The sequence below is a fragment of the Erinaceus europaeus genome, chromosome 1 (genome assembly GCF_950295315.1).
Source record: "Erinaceus europaeus chromosome 1, mEriEur2.1, whole genome shotgun sequence".
NCBI classification, from domain to species: Eukaryota; Metazoa; Chordata; class Mammalia; order Eulipotyphla; family Erinaceidae; genus Erinaceus; species Erinaceus europaeus.
In genome coordinates this window covers 43,732,677-43,755,186 of record NC_080162.1, presented here as the reverse complement: position 1 = coordinate 43,755,186, position 22,510 = coordinate 43,732,677, and the positions used below count along the sequence as shown (strand labels likewise).

At 39.3% G+C, this 22,510-nt stretch overlaps 1 protein-coding gene across 1 annotated transcript in view; it reads left to right on the top strand.

Annotated features, from left to right (window-relative positions):
* Window positions 1–16,899, top strand: part of TSHZ2 (teashirt zinc finger homeobox 2) — a 314,787-nt gene extending 297,888 nt beyond the window's left edge. The window contains exon 2 of the mRNA XM_060185164.1: window positions 11,913–16,899. Within this exon, the coding sequence (XP_060041147.1) occupies window positions 11,913–14,971 (3,059 nt within the window). The 3' untranslated portion in view covers window positions 14,972–16,899. The remainder of the gene's footprint in view (window positions 1–11,912) is intronic.
* The last annotated feature ends 5,611 nt before the right edge of the window (window positions 16,900–22,510 follow it).

Here is a 22,510-nt window from a genome sequence, read left to right as displayed (position 1 = left end):
GCCTGAGGCCCCAAATTTCCAGGTTCAATCCCCTGGACAATCATAAACCAGAGCTGATTAGTGCTCTGGTAAAAAAAAGGAAAAAAAGAATAAAAGGAACAGAGGCCTTTTTTGCTTGCTTGCTTTCTTAATGGGAAGTGGTCACAGCCACAAACTTAGCAAAAGAAGCAGGTTAAAATTTGTCCATTCTTGGCTAATGCAGTTAGACGTTTTCGAGAAAAAGCAATGAGAAGTGGTCATTATCCATTATCTGCATGAAATATTTCAGAGAAAGAAGCAGCATTTGCCAAAAAAAGAAAAAAGAAAAGATGTTTGACTTCAAGCCAGGCAAGAGGGAAACAAGATCACCTTCTAGCTCTGTGGGATGGCTGTGCTAATGATGTTATTTCAAGTAGAATAGGAATGAATATACATCTGAAAAAGTACAGATGGTGCACTGACTTCATATACTTTATGAAGGTCATTCTGGACAATGATTCATTGTCCTTTTTCTTAGATAAAAAAAAAAAAAAAAAAAAAAAACCTCCAAACTTCTCAGTCTTGGAAAGAAGTGTCTTTATATAGCCCTAAATGGAGGAAATGCATAGAAAATTAGTACACACGTTTGCTGAAAATATCACCACTTGCAAAGACAAAGTCTAAAAATCTTAATTTGATAGGAAAGTCTCAGTCCTCTTGTGGAGTTGCTTTATCCCAGTTTCATTTTATTTTGTCTTATCCCTTGTTTCTGATTTATGGCTCTCTCAGTGTGAGGATAATATCAGGATAATGATTTCTAAACTGGAACTACCTGAAAGCTTATGAAGTGGCCCCTTTTCACCCTTCTCCATGAATATTTTCTCACTCTGCTTATTTAAATTGTCACCAGAATGCTTCCTAATAATGCAAGACTAAATTTTAGGTAGCTGAATATAATGCATTTTTAGAAGCCCTTCTGCCTTGAGCATTAGTCATCTGTCTCAGTGTGAAAAAAAAAAAAAAATCCAAAGCTTCTAGCAAAGACCTTTTCTCTGGATAGTGAGTTTCTTTATTTCTTAAAAATTGAAGGTATTGTTATTATGGGTAATAACCTGATAATTAGCTATTCTATGTTTGCACCTCACTTCTACAAAAGTCCTCAGCTCAAGTGTCACAAGTAGCAATGATTTAATATTAAGTCACAACCCAGAGGAAGCTCTTTTCTTATGGATGACACATACAAAGCTGGCTCTTATCTCATGCAAATATCATCTAAAAGCTGTTGGCTTGGAACAGGATGTCAGGATAGCAAAGAATGCCAAAGTCAACTGATTTCAGACATCTGTGGGTTCAGGTTGGAGACCAGGAGGTGCATGTTTTTAAAGTTCTAGAACAGACCTGAATGTCAAGAAGTACTTCTACAGACTTGAATTTTCATATATTTCACCATATTTGAAACTTCCAGGAATTCTGTAAAGTATGCCACTAGGTTGTGAGGAAAGTCAAATGCATTTTTTGCACAGAAAAATACATCATGACTTTTCTGATGACCCTATATAATCATTCCTGTTTTATAGATAATGAAACTGAGTCTCTGACTCAGTTCTTTAGCTTTCCTGAGATCATATTTACTAGTAAGTGGCAGCTTTGAACTACCTGATGCTCTGAGGTTAGTAGTTCATCCTAATTATTCACTAATGCATTAGCTCTTGAAACAGTGACTTTTGTTTCTAGAGTGCTTGGTTTTTATAAGTATAAACTGTGGTTTGAACCCCTCACATTGTATTTACTTTTCCAAAGTTGGTAACAACATACACACATGAACTTGGAGAAGTAGATTATTTTGCTGATAATTATCAGTTTTTAATAACCTACCTTCTCAAACTTTACTGTGCATATGAATCTCCAGTGGATCTCATTAAGTGATTCCTACTCCATAGTGCTAATGCTGGTGGTCTAGGAACCATACTTTGTTAAGAGAGTTCTTTATACATTCTTTTCCTTTTCCTTCTTTGTTCTTGTAAACCTCTGGGATGATAACCCCTTTTCCAGTTGATGAGGAGTCAAGGTGAAATAAAGAGCTGATATGAGCAAATAACACACACACACACACACACACACACACACACACACACACACACACACACACACACCATATTTTTCTCTCTTGGTCTGCCCTTTCTTCCATAATCCAGAGCACTAATAAATAGGCCTCATACCTGTTTGATTTCGTTCATATGGTCTAGCCAAGCAAAATATCTGGCAACCCTACAACCTATCACTAATTCTTGAGGTTGCAATTTACATTCCTTCAGTGTAGTGTATGTAGACTGTCCAGTTACCTGATGCTCCCTGTCTCTCCAGTGAAAGGTCAGGGTAACTTACCCATGGTAAGTAAATACTGGGTTTCTCTCATCCTGCTTACTTTGTCTATTTAAATGACCTGCTTTTTCATGACATTATCCACCCCAGTTTCAGTGCCCAGCTTCTCATAACTCAGCTTTCTGCTCTCCTTGTCCTATATAGAACACTGAGATGGAATTAAAGTTTTAGTGAGTCTTAACTAATGTGTCCTGTATATGTATGCTGCAGATTAAATATTTCTTGATTGAGTGAATAAACAGATGAGCCACAAAGGAAGAACAGAATTTCTACTTCCTGATTTATACTTGCTTAGCCCATTTTTTTTTGCTGACAAACAAGTGGCAAAATTTCTAAAGGCATGATTAGAAAACAGATTTATAAATTTATAGTCTTTGGAATATAGTCCAAAGAGTGTGATGAGGGCTGAAAAATGTGCCTACAACAGGAGTACATTAAGTAAGTGCATTTTTCTGCTATCAGCCCCCACCTGATATGCATTCACAGTTCTCAGGAAAGACTAAAGGAAATGCTATTATTTTTGATAATCTTTAAAAAGCTTTGTGTCTACTGAGCCCTTAAGAAAAGACTCCCAGTCACTGTACACATGCATTCATTCTTAAATATTTCTTTCTTAGTAGAACTCTAGTTACTACTTTCAAATAGAGGAAGAAGTCCCTCACTCTAGTTGTCTGTGAACAAATCACACTTATGTTAATGAATTACAATTGGTGTGATAGGGATGAAAATCTATATGACACGAACTTTTGTTTTTCCTATTGAAAATTTTCTCTTTTAAAAATGTGTGTGTGTGGTGGGGGTAGGGTTGATACCATAATGACGATGCAAGATTTCCCTGCCTGAGAGTCCAAGGGCCCACGTTCAAGACGCTACACCAACATAAGCCAGAATTGTGCAGTGCTCTATTAAAGAAAAAAAAAAGTATGTGGGGACCAGGAGGTGGCACATTTGGTAGAGTGCACACATTCCTGTACTTGAAGGTCTGGGTTCAAACCCCTGGTTCTCACTTGCAAGAAGGAAGCTTCACAAATGATGAGATAGTGCTACAAGTGTTTCTCGTCCTCTCAATTTCTCTTGGTCTCAATCAGGAAAGAAGATTAGGAGAGGGAGTCGGGCTGTAGCACAGCGGGTTAAGCACAGGTGGCGCAAAGCACAAGGACCGGCATAAGGATCCCGGTTCGGACCCCGGCTCCCCACCTGCAGGGGAGTTGCTTCACAGGCGGTGAAGCAGGTCTGCAGGTGCCTATCTTTCTCTCCTCCTCTCTGTCTTCCCCTCCTCTCTCCATTTCTCTCTGTCCTATCCAACAACGACAACAACAATAATAACTACAACAATAAAACAACAAGGGCAACAAAAGGGAATAAATAAATAAAATTTTTAAAAAAGAAGGTTAGGAGGTCACTGGGAACAATGGAGATTGATCATGCAGGCACCAACCCCCAGTGACAAACCTGGTAGCAACAACAACAACAAAAAGTATGTGTACTACAGAGAGACTGGGGATGGGCCGATGGTACCTAAATCCTCTGAAAAGTGAAGTCTATGCTCAGGAGAGAGGTTCCAGGGTGCCCACACCCTTCCTGTATGCTTCATCCTGAAACAAAAAGCAGAGATCCCCTCTTCATAGGCTAGAGCTCTGAGCCTGGCCGCCATTGAAATGAAGCTCATCCTCCTTGCACTAAATCCTCTATCTCTTTATTCAGCCTGCCAACAAGAGTGCCAATTAGTGCCAATAACAATATACATACTAACAGATTTCTAGACCACAGTCACCAAAACACTGGAACTTCATGACAGGGAGCCCTTCTCCCATGTCATACTTTCCCATACCTACTGGGTACATGGGGAAAAATTCTTGCGATCCTCTCATTTATGTCTGCCCTGCACAGGAAGGAATCTTTGTGTGATTTTAAACTGTCATTTAGTGGCTTAGACTGGTGAAAATGATCCTGTCATGACCAGATATGTTTTCAAATGAGGTCTTGTTTGAATTCTGGTTTATTTTTTGAAAATAGCTTTCTTGAGTTTTCTATTCTCCTTTATTGTCACTTTAAAATCTATCCTTGTTTCTACTGTAAACACTCTTGTGGATTTTCATGGCAACTTCTAAAATATGTACCTTGCAAAAATCTAACATCATGCTACACAGGTATTATTTTGCACAATTTCATTTAAATCATTCTCACTAGACTTTTGGAGAACAATTCAGGCTTTTTTTTTTAGTTATTTCTTTTATTTTTTTAATGTGTAATTAAATTTCTAAAACTCAAGGCTTTTTTTCCCCTGAATTCTACCCATAAGCTCAATGAGTAGGAAGATTGCAGAATAGATTTTCTTTAATGACATTTCTCCTTTACAAAAATCAAGAATTCAGGAGATGATCACCGTAATATTTGTGAATCATGTATCATTGAACAGCTAATGGGTTTTATTTATGACAAAAATTAGACTATATTTTCAAAGTTTCCATGTTTGAGTCTTTTTTTTTTAAATCAAATCTGTTAACATTAAGAGAGTAATTGCTGATGTTTTGCAGTCTTGAATCTTATCTGCATTCTTTATACTTGGAAGTTTAAATCTGGGTTGAAAAGGAGGTCAATGGCAGAGAATAAAACTTGCATCAGTGAGGCTATAGGTTTGAAACCCAGCATATTCTAGTCAAAGCATCTCTTTCTCTCCTCACTCTCTATTTGAGCTGAACTTGAATAATAAAAAAGGAAATGACTGGGAGTCAGGCGGTAGTGCAACGGGTTAAGCACAGGTGGTGCAAAGTGCAAGGACCGGTGTAAGGATCCGGGTTCAAGACTCCAGCTCCCCACCTGCAGGGGAGTGGTTTCACAGACAGTGAAGCAGGTCTGCAGGTGTCTGTCTTTCTCTCCCCCTCTCTGTCTTCCCCTCCTCTCTCCATTTCTCTCTGTCCTATCCAACAACAACGACAACAATAACAACAATTACTACAGCAATAAAACAACAAGGGCAACAAAAGGGATTAAATAAATATTAAAAAAAAGTCTTAAAAAAGAAAAAAAAAAGGAAATGACTAAGGGAAGTATGAGAGTGAGAACTTTTTGGGCAGAGAAATCTGCAGTAGTTAAGAACCACAATGAAGGCAAGACTTAGCCAAACATGGGAAATATTTCTCAGCAGTAGAGAATGGTATTTGTATGTCTGAGGTCCCAGTCACTCCACTATAACCAAACTGAACAGTGTTCTTGTTTCTCTTGCTCTCAATCTCTCTAATAAAAGCACAGGAAAACAAGAGGATCTGTAGGTTCAAGAATGAGCAAGTAGTCTGTTGTGCCTTAGGCATAAAAAGTGGGGCAGGAATATTAAGTAATAAATCGGAGAGACGCCAAATACTGCAGGCATCCTCTGCTAAGGATTTGAATTTATCAAGAGTGCAGAGAAAAAAATATTTCTTTTTAAATTATTTTTTATTTATAAAATGGAGATATTGAAAAGACTATAGCATAAGAGGGGTACAAGACTACACAAGTCCCACCACCAGAACACTGTGTCCAACCCCCTCCCTTGATAGCTTTCCTATTCTTTATCCCTCTGAGATTATGGAACCAGGATCATTATGGGGTGTAAAAGATGGAAGTTCTAGCTTCTGTAATTGCTTCCCAGCTGAACATGGGCATTGGCAGCTTGACCCATACTCCCAACCTCTCTCTCTTTCCCTAGTGGGGCAGGGTTCTTGGGAGGCAGGGCTCCAGGACACATTGGTGGTGTCCTCTGCCCTGGGAAGTCCAGTTGGCATCATAGTAGCATCTGGAATCTGGTGGCTGAGAAAGTGTTAAGATATAAAGCAGAACAAATTGTTGACTAATAATGACTAATAATGAACCTAAAGGCAAGAATATTGCAGATGAAGAGTTGGGGGTCTCCATTTTGGGAAAAGCTAGTAGACCTATTTTAATTATATTCCAAGAGGCCCATAGCTTTACTAGTTTTTGCCTAAGTCTGACAGCTAACATGCAGGTGGACCCAAGGTATTCTCTGGGGAGATGGTGTCATAGTTGGAAAAATGACTAGAAAACTGGATCAGGGAAGACAGTAGCTCTCAAATTGGGAAAAGCATATAAATATTGTTAACTGTAAACCTTATCAATTTGAACTGGGGCCCATATTCAGCAAAGGAGCTTATATAACCTCTGCATCTCTGTAGGTCTGAACTCACATTCTGTTCAGGTTGTATTTAATTCAGGACCCATCTTCCTCGGGTAGTAGGTAGAGTATGTTGTCCAACCCCCCATCGGAGAATGGAACAGTCCCTGCCATTGTTGATCCACATCAAGGGCAAAGTCCTGTATGGGCCCCCAAAGGGATCCATTATGTTGTTCCTGATGGAGATGACAAGTGACTGTCGAGAGAGGGATCTAACAGAGGTCTAGGCCCATCATATCTGTGTGGGAATCCCAGGACTCCCTGACTAGGACCCCCAAGTGATGGAGTGGCCCGGTAGTGACCAAAAAGTCATCATTTAAATATGCTAGTCTTACCCTTATCCAGCTTTCGTAATCCTTACTTTGTCTGACAAGGTTAGCTTTGCAATGATTGAGGGACGTGAAATAGGAAGTAGTTGAGGAGGGTTTCTAGTTCTACGTAGAAACTATTTGATTAGGCACTTTATGGTGTCTTTTTTAGGTCTTTCTACTTGCTTGTTGCATTTATTGAGTCATTGCAAACTATTGTGTGCTATTGCTTTAAGGTGTATATTTTCCCCTAACTTTTGGATACACGTGTATATATATATATCTCATGGGCCCTGGTCTATATCTAGGTTTGGGGCTTTGTTAGGAAGTGCACCACTGAAATGGAATTAAGGAGTCCTATGAGCTAGGAAAGGTCTCGCCAGAGTAATGAAGCTGGAGGGTTGACATTCCATGCCTGACGTCTGTGGACACAATCCCAAGTGAAACATGTTGAGGTGGTACTGGTCACATTAAATATGTTGGGATCAGTAGATGCAGTATCAGTTGATAGAATTGAGAGAATCATACAGGAAAGTGAGCCCCACTCCAGAGGTTCCAGGACTGGGAGAAAAAAAATATATGTATTTCAAGAGTTAAAGCAACTTAGCCATCACCTAGAATATTCTTAACAAAGAATATTTTAGCAGTGCTCTGAAAAAACAGACTGGAGGGAAATAGAAGCAGGATTTCTATCTAGACACCCTTGTAAATGACAGTTGTGTCTCAGTGGGAGCAGCCCCCCTCCGGAAAGGAAGAGAACTGGTTTCTAGTGTGTTTACATAGATATAGAAATGACAGGATTTGCTCAAGAATTAACAGTCTCAGGAATGGAAATGTTCACATGCCAAGATTCTGTGGTGTGTGAGTGAAATAAGAAATTTATGTTGGGTGGTCCAGGAGGTGGTGCAGTGGATAAAGCATTGGACTTTTAAGCATAAGGTCCTGAGTTTAGTCCTCAACAGCACATATACCAGAGTGATATCTGGTTCTTCCTCTCTCTCTCTCTCTCTCTCTCTCTCTCCTCTCTCTCTCTCTCCCTCTCTCTTTCTCTCTCTCTCTCTCTCTTCTCTCTCTCTCTCTCTCTCTCTCTCTCCCTCTGACCCCCTCCCTCCTTTCTGTCTTGTTCAAATAAATAAGTAAAATCTTTAAAAAAGAAAAATTTAGGTTGGAAAGAGTCATGAAGCTTGGATCTCCATCCCGAAATCAACAAGAAAGTTCTGCAGGGAACAGTCCTTTTCTTATTGTGCCTTGTTATAATAGTGATCATTCTCTTTTGTTAAATAAGTATTCACAAGAATAAACTTGCCACTCAGCTGCTTTGCTGAAATTTACACATGATGCAATCTTATTAAACAAATCATCGATGGAGGGAGAGACAGATACTCATTATACACTGAGATCACCCATATTCTGACTGTCTTTTCCTCTCTCACCTCAGCTGCCAGTGGCAAACAAAATCACTTAAGTCAAGTGAACAGTTTTAAATGTATAATATTAAAATGTGTTTTTAAAAACTCCTTGGAACCCTCAGCTATTGTTAAAATACACTCACTTTGATGGATGCTTTGGCACTTTTTTATGAGGCTTTTCAATGTGCTACCTTATCGGGTGCATGAGATTTAGTCTGTTCTGCAGAAGAAAACAGACAAAAAGGGTCTCTCAGCACGAGCTACTCTTCTGTAAAGGTTATAGTAAACATGTCAATGCCTAATTAAGCAGAAAATTTTATCTGTATTGTGGGGGAGGCGTTTGCTGTCTCCGACTTTTCTTCTGGGGAATCCATTTAGAAGGACAAAGTAGATTGTAAAGTTGTGCTGGTCTGGAAAGCTCAGCTTCCAAATGTCAGCAGAAAAATAAAAGAACATTTCTTTTCTCCTTGCATGAAAATCATTATATTGGCTAAGCAGTGTGTGTGTGTGTCTGTGTATGTGTGTGTGTCTGTGTGCACATACAGGAATATATTCACATCCATGTTTATTTCATAGACACACACACACAAATAATAACAATAATAATGTGAATTACTTCTAAACTTACTACTAAGCATAAGACATTGCTCTAAGTATGGAAATTACTGAGATTAATGAAATTTAGCAACACCCTTAACCAATTGTGGTAATAGAAAACCCTTCTCCCACTGCCAGATTTCTTCCCTTGCTCTGTGTTCTGAGGATGCACACTTTTCTTTGTTGCTGCAATCACATTGACTATAGTTGCGCTGACTGTATATCTTAGTCCAATTGTAATAGTCCTGGGCTAGTGCCTATTGTCTAACATTTGAGTACTACAATCTCAGAGATGACCCTGTGTGATTGATAAAAATGTCCTTGATTCTTTGGAGCATTCTACTTGGTTCTGTGACAACTCATTTAATTATTTATTTTGTAACAAAAGCTTTTCTTTGAAACTAATGGTATAGCCTCATGTGTTTGTTGGCTAAAATACAAAGAGAAAGGCAGTAAAGATGAGAGGATGGCCTAGTTCAATCAGTTTGTAAAAACTAGGCTTTTCTTGTAAGTAGTGACCATTTAGTAATAGTTGCTTGATTAGATTGAGCAGCCATAGATTGTGTTACTTTAAATCAACTTAAAGAGCTAGAGACCAACAACACTAGTTTAACAAAATCCACTTGCAAACTTCCTAAGAAAGTGTGTGTGTGTGTGTGTGTGTGTGTGTGTGTGTGTGTGTGTGTATGCCACAAAAAATATAGAACTAACAATGAACTAGAAATACACAGCCACTAATCAGTAAAATACAGTTACTAAACTAGTAACTAGAATGAGTTTTCAAAGTCCATTTTGGTTTCTGACACCATACCCTTACGGTCATGCATACAGATCTCCCCTCTAAGTGATCAACTCCAACTCTTTAATGTCAGTGAAGCACCACTGTTTACCCTTTAACCATTAGAACTCAATTTATATTTTCTTATTCATTTGGTTGATAACAGAAAACAGAGCTTTTTAAGACCATGGATTCTGGGATGGCAAAACAGCTCACTCAGTGTTCCACTTTGCCAAATATACAACCCAGGATTGAGCCTGGTCCCCACCACATTGAAGGAAGATGTGGTGCTGTGCTCTCCTTCTCTCTCCCTATATATTTATATCAATCTCAGTAGCTAAAAGTAGAAAAGAAAAGAAAAAAGGGAAGAAATAAAGAATTAATGAAAGAACGAACAAACCATGGATTCTATCATCAGATAGACTAACATCATGTCAGGATTCTTATATTAGCTGGGCAAAGTTTTAGCCCTAAAACCTCAATATCCCCATCTGTGAAATGGAAAATGCTAACTATACCCACCTCCTTAAACATACTGATAATCATATTATTCCTCTATTATACTAGCTGGATAAAGTTCTCAAGCCTAAAACCTCAGTTTCCATATCTATAAAATGAAACACTGATCGTATCTATTTTGACTAAAACAAAAGAATGCATTGTTGGTGTTAGCACAGTTCCTAGGAAACAGTAATTGTTCAGTTAGTATTTTCCTCTTCAATAGCAGCAGCCATAGCCTTTGGAATACTCTAATGCCACTTCTTTATTCCCAGTAAATAACTAATATTCCGATTCCTCTCTCTCACAGAACAAACCTCCAATACATGATCTCCTTCTTCCAAGCCTTATCCTGGGAAAAAGACAGCTCTACTTTACTAGCTCCACTCTAAGGGTTTCTCCCAAATATACACCTACCTCAGTCAAAGAAGTAGACCCACATAAAGAAAACATGCCATTAGTATCATGCAGACCTTGCAACTCTAATGCTGCTGGATCCCTTTTCTTTGGTACTTCCTTGGTTGCATTTTATCTATGTTGGTCTGAAAAGGCCAAGTGGAGAAAATGAGCACATGGGCATAAAAAGTCCATTTCCCCATCCCCATTGATGGATATTTGTCCATTATTCCCTTTACACCAGCTCTCTCTTGGCTTCATTTTCCTTGTGCAATTACTGGTCCTAAATCCTTTCGGAGAAGGGAAAGCATACAACCCTAAAAGCATTTTGCATCTACAAATTAAATGTATAATTAACATCTCATGACTGGTACCCACAAATTACTGCATTTGAAATTACAGGCCCAAGATCAAAAGGGCATTTTCTTTCTTTTTTTTTAATTTAAGAAAGGATTAATTAACAAAACCATAGGGTAGGAGGGGTACAATTCCACACACTTCCCACCACCCAATCTCCATATCCCACCCCCTCCCCTGATAGCTTTCCCATTCTCTATCCCTCTGGGATCATGGACCCAGGGTCATTGTGGGTTGCAGAAGGTAGAAGGTCTGGCTTCTGTAATTGCTTCCCCGCTGACAAAAGAGCATTTTCAAATTTGCTTCTGTAGGAAGAAGTCTTCATAAACCTGGTTGAGAATAATAGAATAGTTCATGAATCTTCCATTCTAGCACCATTTGCTATTATATTAAAATCATTATATTTACTGAGTTTACATAATTTTTTAGTTATAAGTGAATAGTTTAGTCAACACCTCATAATCTATCTTTCTGTAATGTGACTCTAACTATAAAAAAATTTAAAACAAAAAAAGACACAGTCTTTCAAAAATATAGTGCTTGTGCACCTAAATTATGTCTAAGTGCTCAAAATTGATTGATTGATAGTATGTCAAAATAGTCACATGTTTTAGTGACCTTTACCATGACAATGCCATCAGCTAAGTCTTACAATATCCTTCTCTTTAGAGATATTACCTTTACTGAGATTTGAATTTTATTTAAATTTAATTTTTTATCATTCCTGAAAATCATATGCAGAAATTTAGAAACTCTCCAATTATAGGAGTGTTAATACAATATTCCTTAACATGAAAGTATTGACTTGGGATTCTAGGCATTTATAAAGAATTATGACTCCTCTCAATTAAAAAAAAAAAAGAAGAAGAACAGTGATAACACAAAAGACCTTACTTGGCTTTTTCCTGAATCCATTGCTTGCAGTTCATAAAAGTGTTGATTAAATTGTTATTCAGTTCTGTATGGGAAGCACTTAGTCTAAGTGGGGAAATTGGAAGGGAAGGTGTAACCTGTTATTGTTATTTTAATTTGTTTCAATTTCATCTCTTCTTTTGCAGGCTATGCCCAGGAGGAACAACTAAAGGAAGAGGAGGAAATAAAAGAAGAGGAGGAGGAGGAAGAAGACAATGGTTCTGTAGCTCAACTGCAGGGCAGCAATGACCCAGGCACAGACGAGGAGCTAGAAACAGGCCCAGAACAGAAAGGCTGCCTCAGCTACCAGAACTCACCAGGCAGTCACTTGTCCAATCAGGACGCCGAGAACGAGTCTCTGCTGAGTGATGCCAGCGATCAGGTGTCAGACATCAAAAGCATCTGTGGCAGAGATGCCTCAGAAAAGAAAGCCATCACCCACCCTAAACTTCCCCATGAAACACACAATTGCATGGATAAAATGACTGCTGTCTATGCTAACATCTTGTCTGATTCCTACTGGTCAGGTCTGGGTCTCGGCTTCAAGCTGTCCCACAGTGAGAGGCGGAATTGTGACACCCGCAATGGCAGCAACAAGACTGATTTTGATTGGCACCAAGATGCTCTGTCCAAAAGCCTACAGCAGAACTTGCCCTCGAGATCTGTGTCTAAGCCCAGCCTGTTCAGCTCAGTACAGTTATACCGACAAAGCAGTAAGATGTGTGGTACTGTCTTCACCGGGGCCAGCAGATTCCGCTGCCGCCAGTGCAGTGCTGCCTATGACACCCTGGTCGAGCTGACGGTGCACATGAATGAAACAGGCCATTATCAAGATGACAACCGCAAAAAAGACAAGCTGAGGCCCACAAGCTATTCAAAGCCCCGGAAGAGGGCTTTCCAGGATATGGACAAGGAGGATGCCCAGAAAGTTCTAAAATGTATGTTTTGTGGTGACTCCTTCGATTCCCTCCAAGATTTGAGTGTTCATATGATCAAAACTAAACATTACCAAAAAGTGCCTTTGAAGGAGCCTGTCCCAACCATTTCGTCAAAAGTGGTCACCCCAGCGAAGAAACGAGCCTTTGATGTCAATCGGCCATGTTCCCCTGATTCCACCACAGGCTCATTTACAGATTCGTTTTCTTCCCAGAAGAACGTCAACTTGCAGTTGTCCTCCAATAATCGCTATGGCTACCAGAATGGGGCCAGTTACACTTGGCAGTTCGAAGCATGCAAGTCACAGATCTTAAAATGCATGGAGTGTGGGAGCTCCCATGACACCTTGCAGCAACTGACCACCCACATGATGGTCACAGGTCACTTTCTTAAGGTCACCAGCTCCGCTTCCAAGAAAGGGAAACAGCTGGTGTTAGACCCCCTTGCTGTGGAGAAAATGCAGTCACTGTCAGATGCTCCAAGCAGTGATTCTCTGGCCCCCAAGCCATCTAATAACTCGGTTTCTGACTGTACAGCTTCTACAACTGAGGTAAAGAAAGATGGGAAAAAGGAAAAGCCAGAGGAGACCAACAAGGAGGAGAAAGTCATGAAAAGTGAGGAATATGATGATCCCCTACAAAAACCACTAGACCCTACCATAAAATACCAATATCTAAGGGAGGAGGACTTGGAAGATGGCTCCAAAGGTGGTGGGGACATTTTGAAGTCATTGGAAAATACTGTCACCACAGCCATCAACAAAGCCCAAAATGGGGCCCCCAGCTGGAGTGCCTATCCAAGCATCCACGCAGCCTACCAGCTGTCAGAGAGCACCAAGCCTTCTTTACCTCTGGGATCGCAGGTACTTCAGATTCGACCTAATCTCCCCAACAAGTTGAGACCCATTGCACCAAAGTGGAAAGTTATGCCACTGGTCTCTATGTCCACAAGCCTGGCTCCTTACACTCAAGTGAAGAGGGAGCCAGAAGACAAAGATGAAGTGCTGGAGTGTGGGAAAGAAAGTCCTCATGAAGAAGCATCTTTCAGTCACAGTGAAAGGGATGCTTTCTCCAAAAGCGAATCCTCTTCAGAATCCAAAAAGGCCGACTCTGGTCCCCCAAAGGAGGAAAAGCTGATGAAAGAGGGCAGTGAGAAAGAGAAACCCCAGGCCATGGAGCCAGCATCTGTTCTTAGCAATGGATGTGCCCTCACCAGCCACACCTCAGCTCTGCCCTGTATCAATCCACTCAGTGCTCTGCAGTCTGTGCTGAACAATCACCTGGGCAAAGCCACAGAACCTTTACGCTCTCCTTCCTGCTCCAGCCCAAGCTCAAGCACAATGTCTATGTTTCAAAAGTCTAATCTCAGTGTCATGGACAAGCCGGTCTTGAGTCCTGCCTCTACAAGGCCAGCCAGTGTGTCCAGGCGCTACATGTTTGAAAATAATGATCAGCCCATTGACCTGACCAAGTCCAAAAGCAAGAAGGCTGAGTCCTCACAAGCACAATCCTGTACATCCCCACCTCAGAAGCATGCTCTGTCTGACATCGCTGACATGGTCAAAGTTCTCCCCAAAGCCACCACCCCAAAGCCCGCAGCTTCCTCCAGGGTCCCTCCCATGAAGCTAGAGATGGATGTCAGACGCTTTGAAGATGTTTCCAGTGAAGTTTCAACTTTGCATAAAAGAAAAGGTCGGCAGTCCAATTGGAACCCTCAACATCTTCTGATCCTGCAAGCTCAATTTGCCTCGAGCCTCTTCCAGACCTCAGAGGGCAAATACCTGCTATCTGATCTGGGCCCCCAAGAGAGAATGCAAATATCAAAGTTTACAGGACTCTCCATGACCACTATAAGTCACTGGCTGGCCAATGTCAAGTACCAGCTCAGGAAAACGGGCGGGACCAAATTTCTGAAAAACATGGACAAAGGACACCCTATCTTTTATTGCAGTGACTGTGCCTCCCAGTTTAGAACCCCTTCTACCTATATCAGTCACTTAGAATCTCACCTAGGTTTTCAAATGAAGGACATGACCCGCATGGCAGTGGAACAACAAAGCAAAGTGGAACAAGAGATTTCCCGGGTATCGTCGGCTCAGAGGTCTCCGGAAACAATAGCTGGTGAAGAGGACACAGACTCTAAATTCAAGTGTAAGTTGTGCTGTCGGACATTTGTGAGCAAACATGCAGTAAAACTCCACCTAAGCAAAACGCACAGCAAGTCACCCGAACACCATTCACAGTTTGTAACAGACGTGGATGAAGAATAGTTCTTCAGGTATGGGTTTGCTCCCAGGTGACTGGGACCCTAGCCTTGTGAGGAGCTTCGGGAAGGGAGATGGGTATGTTTAGAGGCAGCTAACCTCTCCCATTACCAAGAGGACAGTGGCCTGCTGGAACAGGACTTATTTTTATGCAAGACTAGAACATGACAAATAAGTCCTATCCATTCTCTACATTTATTTCTCCAGTTTAGAATTGAGAAATAGACAAAAGTGGCTTAGAGAGATGGAGCTCACATATTATTATTTCCTGATACATGATCCCCTTTGTTACCCAAGGCCCTTCCAAGATCCAATCCAGGCTACACCCATTTTAATGAAAATCTATTAACTTCTCTTGCTATCTCATTTCAACATCTCCCCTTTCCATAGCAATGTTAATGACTTAAAATGATTTTTAAAATGGTGAGCAACAGAATCAAGATTGTAGTTACTGGTGGCAGCCACTACACAGAAATTTCTTAATCAGTTCATGAATAGCTTATAGCTGTCTTCATTATTATTACTGTAAGTGAAGCTTTCTGCAGCTGACCTTTGGCAATTGCTTTGTTCCACTCCTCCCCTTTGCTTATTTCCTCCACTAGGTTTCCTATGAAAGAGCATTTGCTGCATAGTTGGATAGGTCTAGGGATTCCGCCCTGGAACTGGATGCAGAATATTGAGAAAGAGAAAACCTAGTTCCCTCTCTCTCTCTCTCTCTCTCTCTCTCCCACCCCCCTCTGTTTTCCTTAGAATAGACTAGTACCAGAATTCCCTTTAATAAAGATAACTGCAGTGCATGCTTCTGAGATGTTATTTTACATAAAGAAGGAAATAACTTTCTGCACACCCATGGCCAGTGCTCATGGGGCCTCACAGCTTCCAGGTACTTTGCATCATGTATCATAGAAGTTTAGTGCCTTGTATACTCATGGTTGCCCAATCTATATTACCTCTAACAAAGAGGGCAGAGATCAAGGTTAAATATTCTGACTGACTATTCACACCAGTCGCTTTCAAATGCTGAATGAGGCTGAGTCTTAACAAATCTCTTTCATTCCCTTTTTTGTACTTTCTCTGTGCCCTTTACTCTTTCCTCCAGCATGATGCACCTTTTTTTTTATGCCCATGCTAGGAACCCTCACACATATTTAGGCTTTCCTCCACTTGGGCACACAAGTCACTACAGGTACCTAGCCTTTGTAAGCCTTCAATACTTACCAGTGCATTTTATGCCATGAGCTCTTTCACTGAATTCACAATAAGATATAAGATGATAGTTTAATATTTAAGTCCTCATCACCTTCTCTATTGTGAGGGCATTTGTTTTCAATGGGGACGTTTCAGATAAGTCAAAAAGGCATGAGCATTCACAGTGATTCAAGTGGAGAATGTCATTTCTATGCTGTAACTTTGGGCTCACTCACACCAGATAGGGAGATTTGTGGAGTATGAAAATAGCCAATGTGAAGGAGAGTTTTAAAAAGTATCTGACCTGGGATGCCTCCCTCAGTGGAAAGATTTAAAAGTTTCTGAGGAAGGGGAAAACCATCTCATAACTCTAATGGCTATCTGGACCCGATTGAAAACTAATGTTTGCATGATTTTATTATGATCATTAAAATATGTTACTGGCAGATTTATCTTTTGCTTTCTAAGCATGATTTGTTCAGCTCAGACTATTGAAAAAATATGAAATGCATCTATTGAATCTATAAATGAGCTTGGGGTTCCATGATGTTCTATTTATTTGCTATATAACACTTTAAATTTTATGTAACTTGCTATTACTCATTACCTGTCCTTCACAAACAAACAATAATGGAAAGACATAGAATAATAAATGAAAAGACTTATTTCAAATTCTAACCATGGTAAAAAGGAAAAACAGGTAACGCTTATTTGTGCTACAATAAAGGCCAGTTTTCCACCTGTTAGATTCATAATCATTTTTTAAATTAGTACCTGCTGCCAAAACATTACGATTTGTAAATAATGAGGGGGGAAGAAAGCATCATTCAAAATCTGAAAAGTGCATACCTATTGTAGACAACCAAATCAATATTATTATAAATCAATTATTATAAATCAATAATTTGGATAAACCTACACAAAAAAATGTGCTTAGAAATCTGCTTAATACATTGATAAAGAGAATTCTTTTCTCAACTCTTAGGCATCTGGATAGAATAAATATTTCTGATTTGAACCCCAGAAGCAACATACTACAGTTATAATTATATGAAGCTATAACTCTTTCCTTTTTATAAAATATTATGTAAGTGTTTCTTTGAAAGGGTCATTGAAAAAGAGTTGAGTAGCTGGGACTCATTCAAAGTGCTGGTAGCTACATGTGTTGAGCGAATAACTAAAAGTGATGCAAGTGCTTGGCACCTTTGTGTTAATGCTAAATATATTCCAGTCTGAGCACATGGCTTCTACATCTACACAGACTTAATTTTCTGATGTCTTGGTCCCCTGGAAAGTAATTTCAATACACTTGGGCTCTTCTTTTTAGAACGACGTGTATGCAATACCTAACCCACTGCCTAGAATTATGCATATATGCTTTTCAAATCATCACAGAATTAGATCACTGTTATATGGACTCTAATTTTAGTGAAATTCATAACACAAATTGTACAAAACAGCATTTTAAAGTGCATGGTCAAGATTTTCTGGAAAATATGGAAGCTTTACCATGTCAGCATTCTTTGTAAGACTAAAAATTTTACCTGAATTTTCCTTCCTTTCCTGGATGTGTTTTAATCCTATAAATGTTTGCAATATATTAAATGAACTTTTTCATTAAAATTACATAGACAATATTAAATGTGTATCACTACTTTAGAGTATAAGTAATCTAAGACAACTTCAATATATATACATATGTATTTACATATAGATGTATATATCTTTTAAAGCCAGATGCTCTTGAATAGTAGAAATTAAACAAAGAGCAAATCAATGAATCTAAAATGTGTAAGGGCTTGAAATTATAGTCATTACCATGTAATATAGTGTACAAATTTAGCAGCAGAATAGCCTTGCAACTGGTGGTGGGAATGAACCATTCAGTCCAGTAAACTACCAATTTTATTGGAATGATCTGATAGAAAACACATGTTGAAGGTGAATAGCATGTAAGATACTTGTGAAACCAAAAACAACCTCAGGATATCCAGTTGAATTTGAATTTCAGATAAGTAAAAATACATGCTTACTGTAAGCATGTCCCATATACTGCAGAGGCCATATTTATGGGAAAAATATCACTGTTTTTCTGATATTCAAATTTAACTAAGAATTTCATTTATTTGTTATCTCTGGCATCCCTAGTAACACAGCAGTCCGGGGAGAACAAAATGGATTAAACCATGTGATGTCTACATAACCATCCTTTAATTCACAAACTGTGTTCCTCCTACCTCTATATCTCTTCTTTCCTTCTTCTTTCCCTCATCCTTCTTCTCTTTCATTTCTTTATTCCTTCCTGCCTCTTCTCTTTAAATTATTTCCATCCTTCACAGATATTGGTTGTGATTTTATTCTGTGCCAGTCTTGGCTTAGCAATAAAAATAAAATGGTGAACCAGCAGTGGTACTGATTATAATGGCCAGATGTGTCAGGTCTGCTCCAAGCACTCTGCACCTTTCCCCCTTCTTCTCACCTATTTGGGAGGTGTTGCTGTCATCACCACACAGGAAAGAAAATGGAGACAAAGATTCTGTGTGACTTTGCCAAGCTCTCAAAGTCTCTTGACTTCAGTTCTACATCACCCCCTACTGTAAAGCCATTGCTCTGTGCCAATCACTCTGTTGATGCCAGGGGAATAGCCAGTGAGTGACAAGATAAGAATCTTCCTGTGAGGCTGGTAGTAGATAGTGATAAACACCTCAGGGTAAACACAGACTGGGCATATATAACAGGCATCTGTACCATCCCAAGAAATATCCAGGCAAGGAAATGGCAGTCCTAGAAATAACTATGATGTGACAATATGAAGACAAAAATTTATATGCCCCTCTCTGTCCTATCCAACAATGACTACAACAATAAAACAAGGGCAACAAAAGGGAATAAATAAATAAATAAATATTTTTAAAAATTTATATGTCCAAGCCTTCAGGTCAGGGTTAAAATCCCATGTTGACGTCTCTAAAATACGTCCCATGTCTGTGTCTAAACTCAGAAGAAACTATAAAAATCAAATAAACAAATGCAAGTATTCACCATGAGACCTGGTATATATTAGGTTAACAAGAAAAGTTATTTCCAGGGACAAAAGGATAGCTCACTGGATAGGGTATGGACATGGATAGGGTATGGACATTGCCATGCATGTGGCCTAGGTTCAAACCCCAGCACTCCATGGGAGATATTATTTCACTACAGTAAAGTGTCTTGTGGTTTCTCTATCTCCTTCTTTCTCATACAGGGGTTCACATGGATACCTCAGACTTCTCTTGACTATAATGGTAGCAATGAATACCCAACTAACAGTAGGGCCAAGAATGGTTATTCATCTCATCCTTATCTGGTGAAGAGCTCAAAATACTTATATCTCATCCAAGTACACAATGAACTGACATGAGATTTGAACCCAAGATCACCTGTTGTTTATCACCTTTTTTCTGTCTCCTGGCTTCTTTTTCACCTAGCCTGGTGGTTTCTAGATGCTTCCCAAGGCTAGGTATGCACTCAACAGCTCAGAAACAGTTGCAAAATGTGTTACTAGGGATGAGAGATGCAGAAACTCTCCTGGGCCTCTTGGAGACAATATTGCAGCTTCAATACTACAAATAAGATTCCAGGCTTATCTGAGGATAAAGCAAAGTTTCCGCACTCTCCTTATCATCATTTCTTTGTTTAATGTGGTAAATTACACCTTTACCACATAGTATCAAACCAAGACCAAAATTTCTGTGGAAAAAAAAAATTCTGATTTTGGTTCTTCGAAATTCACTTTGTGGGAACAGGATGGAATCAAGGAACAGAGACTACAAGCATTTCTAACACAGAGAGAAACACATGTATCATCTGGCTTAGCTGTCTTTGTGCCACGACGCATCACAGTCTCTGGTTGCTCTTTCCCCTCTCATTTGGACTTTTGAGTGTTCAATCCTGACACGTATAATTTGGTGCTTTAATATAGAGTAACATTATTTTTCATTTACTCCAATCTGCCATCAGTATCATCTTTTCATTTAACCAGATGCATTTTTTTTTCTTTCACTAAATTGAAAATCCATGAGCGACAGGGAGTGCAATGTTTTAATTAGCTCATATTTTTATATGGATTTATGTCTTTAAAATACATTTGTGTAATTCTTCAGCTAAATTAAAAACGTCTTTCTGTGAAAGTGAGGAGGGGAAAATAAAGAGCTAAATTGTGTCATTAGCTTAGGTAGGATACTGAGAAAGAACAAAATCTAGAGACATACCAATTCCGAGAGCTTCTGCCTGGACTGGTTTTGCCCTTCATTTAAAGTTTTACTTTATAGAGATTTCTCAAAAATGGCCTGGAGAGGGATTTTTTTTTTTTAGGGTCTCTGGTAAGTAAACAAGCAGTTACCTTCAACGAAGTAATTTGAAACCTAACTCACTGCCAAACAAAACAAGAAAGAAAGAAATCATGATGATAAACAGTTTTCCCTGCATTCTCTCTTTGTCTTTTTTTTTTTAAACTATCAAGTTTAAAGCTTTCCACAGCACTTTTTTTTTTCTACTTTATAGGAGACAAGTGACATTCTGTGGTAAATGGGAGAAAAAGCCATGCAGAACTGAAATCTCTCTAATGCATTGACACTAACTTGCCCTCTATTGTTGGAAATGAGCAGGCGCTCATGATTGTTCATCAAACGGCTCCTAATGCAGTTAAAGCATTCAGCTATAATTTCTCCTTGCATTTATAATTACTGTCATAGACTGCACACCTCGGTGAGCAGATTAAAGCTATAAACTATTTAGCCGCGGCTCTCAGACGAGGAACTTGATTTGTCTGGCAGGAGTTATTTGTTAGGGAGCTTGACACTTCACATAAAAATGACTCAACTTGATGAAGAACAATGCAGTTTTAGCAATGCGGGGATTTTAAATCAGTCCTGCTGCCACGCCCTGTAAGAATCGCAGGGCAGTTTGTTAAATGATATGTAGGCCACGGAGATAAGAAAATGCACTGAGGATTCCAAGATATAGGAGATCTTGGTGTGTTGTTTCTTTCTTTCCCGACCCAGACTCAGAAAGAATAGGAGTATTCTGAGACTCAGTACATGCCATGTTCTCTTATTAAACCAGTGTAAATGTTATGTGAAACTCACCTGGCAAGAGAAAGGGACTCCAGGAGCTGAAGGCAAATGTCACATTTGAGGTTTTAGAAAACTCTGTACTGCTGCTGAGAGCACTCATCTCCTAAAGCCCAGGAAGTCCGAGATATGAGGACAGTGTTGATGAGTGGTGCTCACTATGGTATTTATGCCCTTGTTTTATATCTGCAGGAAGTGTATGGAAGATGGTAGATAAAAGATAGATAGATAGATAGATAGATAGATAGATAGATAGATAGATAGATATGATAGATAATGAAAAAAATTGTTTTCCAGTGGGCTGATTCTTCCCATAAAAATTAAGAAAAAAGATTTTCAAGAGGAATTTTTTTTAAATATTGCATATATTTATGAGATGGAGAGAGAGAGAGAGAGAGAGAGAGAGGAGAGGCTATGACCAGAGCACTGCTTAGCTCTGGCTTATGGTGGTGCTAAGGATTGAACTTGGAACCTCAGAGTCTCAGGTATAAAAGTTTTTGTGAGGGGCCCAGCAATAGTGCAGTGGGTTAAGCGCACATGGTGCCAAGTGCAAGAACCAGCGTAAGGATTCCAGTTCAAGCCCCCAGCTCCCCACCTACAGGGAGGTTGCTTCACAAGCATTGAAGTGGTCTGTAAGTGTCTATCTTTCTCTCCTCTCTGTCTTCACCTACTCTCTCTATCCTATCCAACAAAGAAAATGACATTAATAACAATAACAACAACAATGATAAACAACAAGGGCAACAAAATGGGAAAAATAGCCTCCAGGAGCAGTGGATTCTTAGTGCAGGAACCAAGCTCCAGCAATAACTCTGGAGGCAACAACAACAAAAAAAAAGTCTTTTGTGAAACCCTTATGCTATCTTCCCTATCTGAAAAAAAGTATTTTAAACACAGACCTCTTCTAATTGTGAGAATACAATGATGAGATACTTTTCCTCAGAGAACTTTTGGCAAGTTTGAGCATTTGCTATAGATTACCCCCTAACTACCCTACGTCAATACCATACAGAACATAAAGCTATTTAAAAGTTAGCTTAACATAAAAAACTTATTTACGTTAATTTACAGTAAGTGCTGGATACAGATGCCCAAAGTGTTAGGAATCTCAAGCACATAGCACCTTAAGGCCAGGCAAATGGTCACAATATTTAAAGCAGGGAGACAAAAGTTCCCAGAATAGGTGGAATCTTAAGTTTTTGTGTGAAGCTTCCTGAAAATTGAAGGTTTTGTATTCACATGT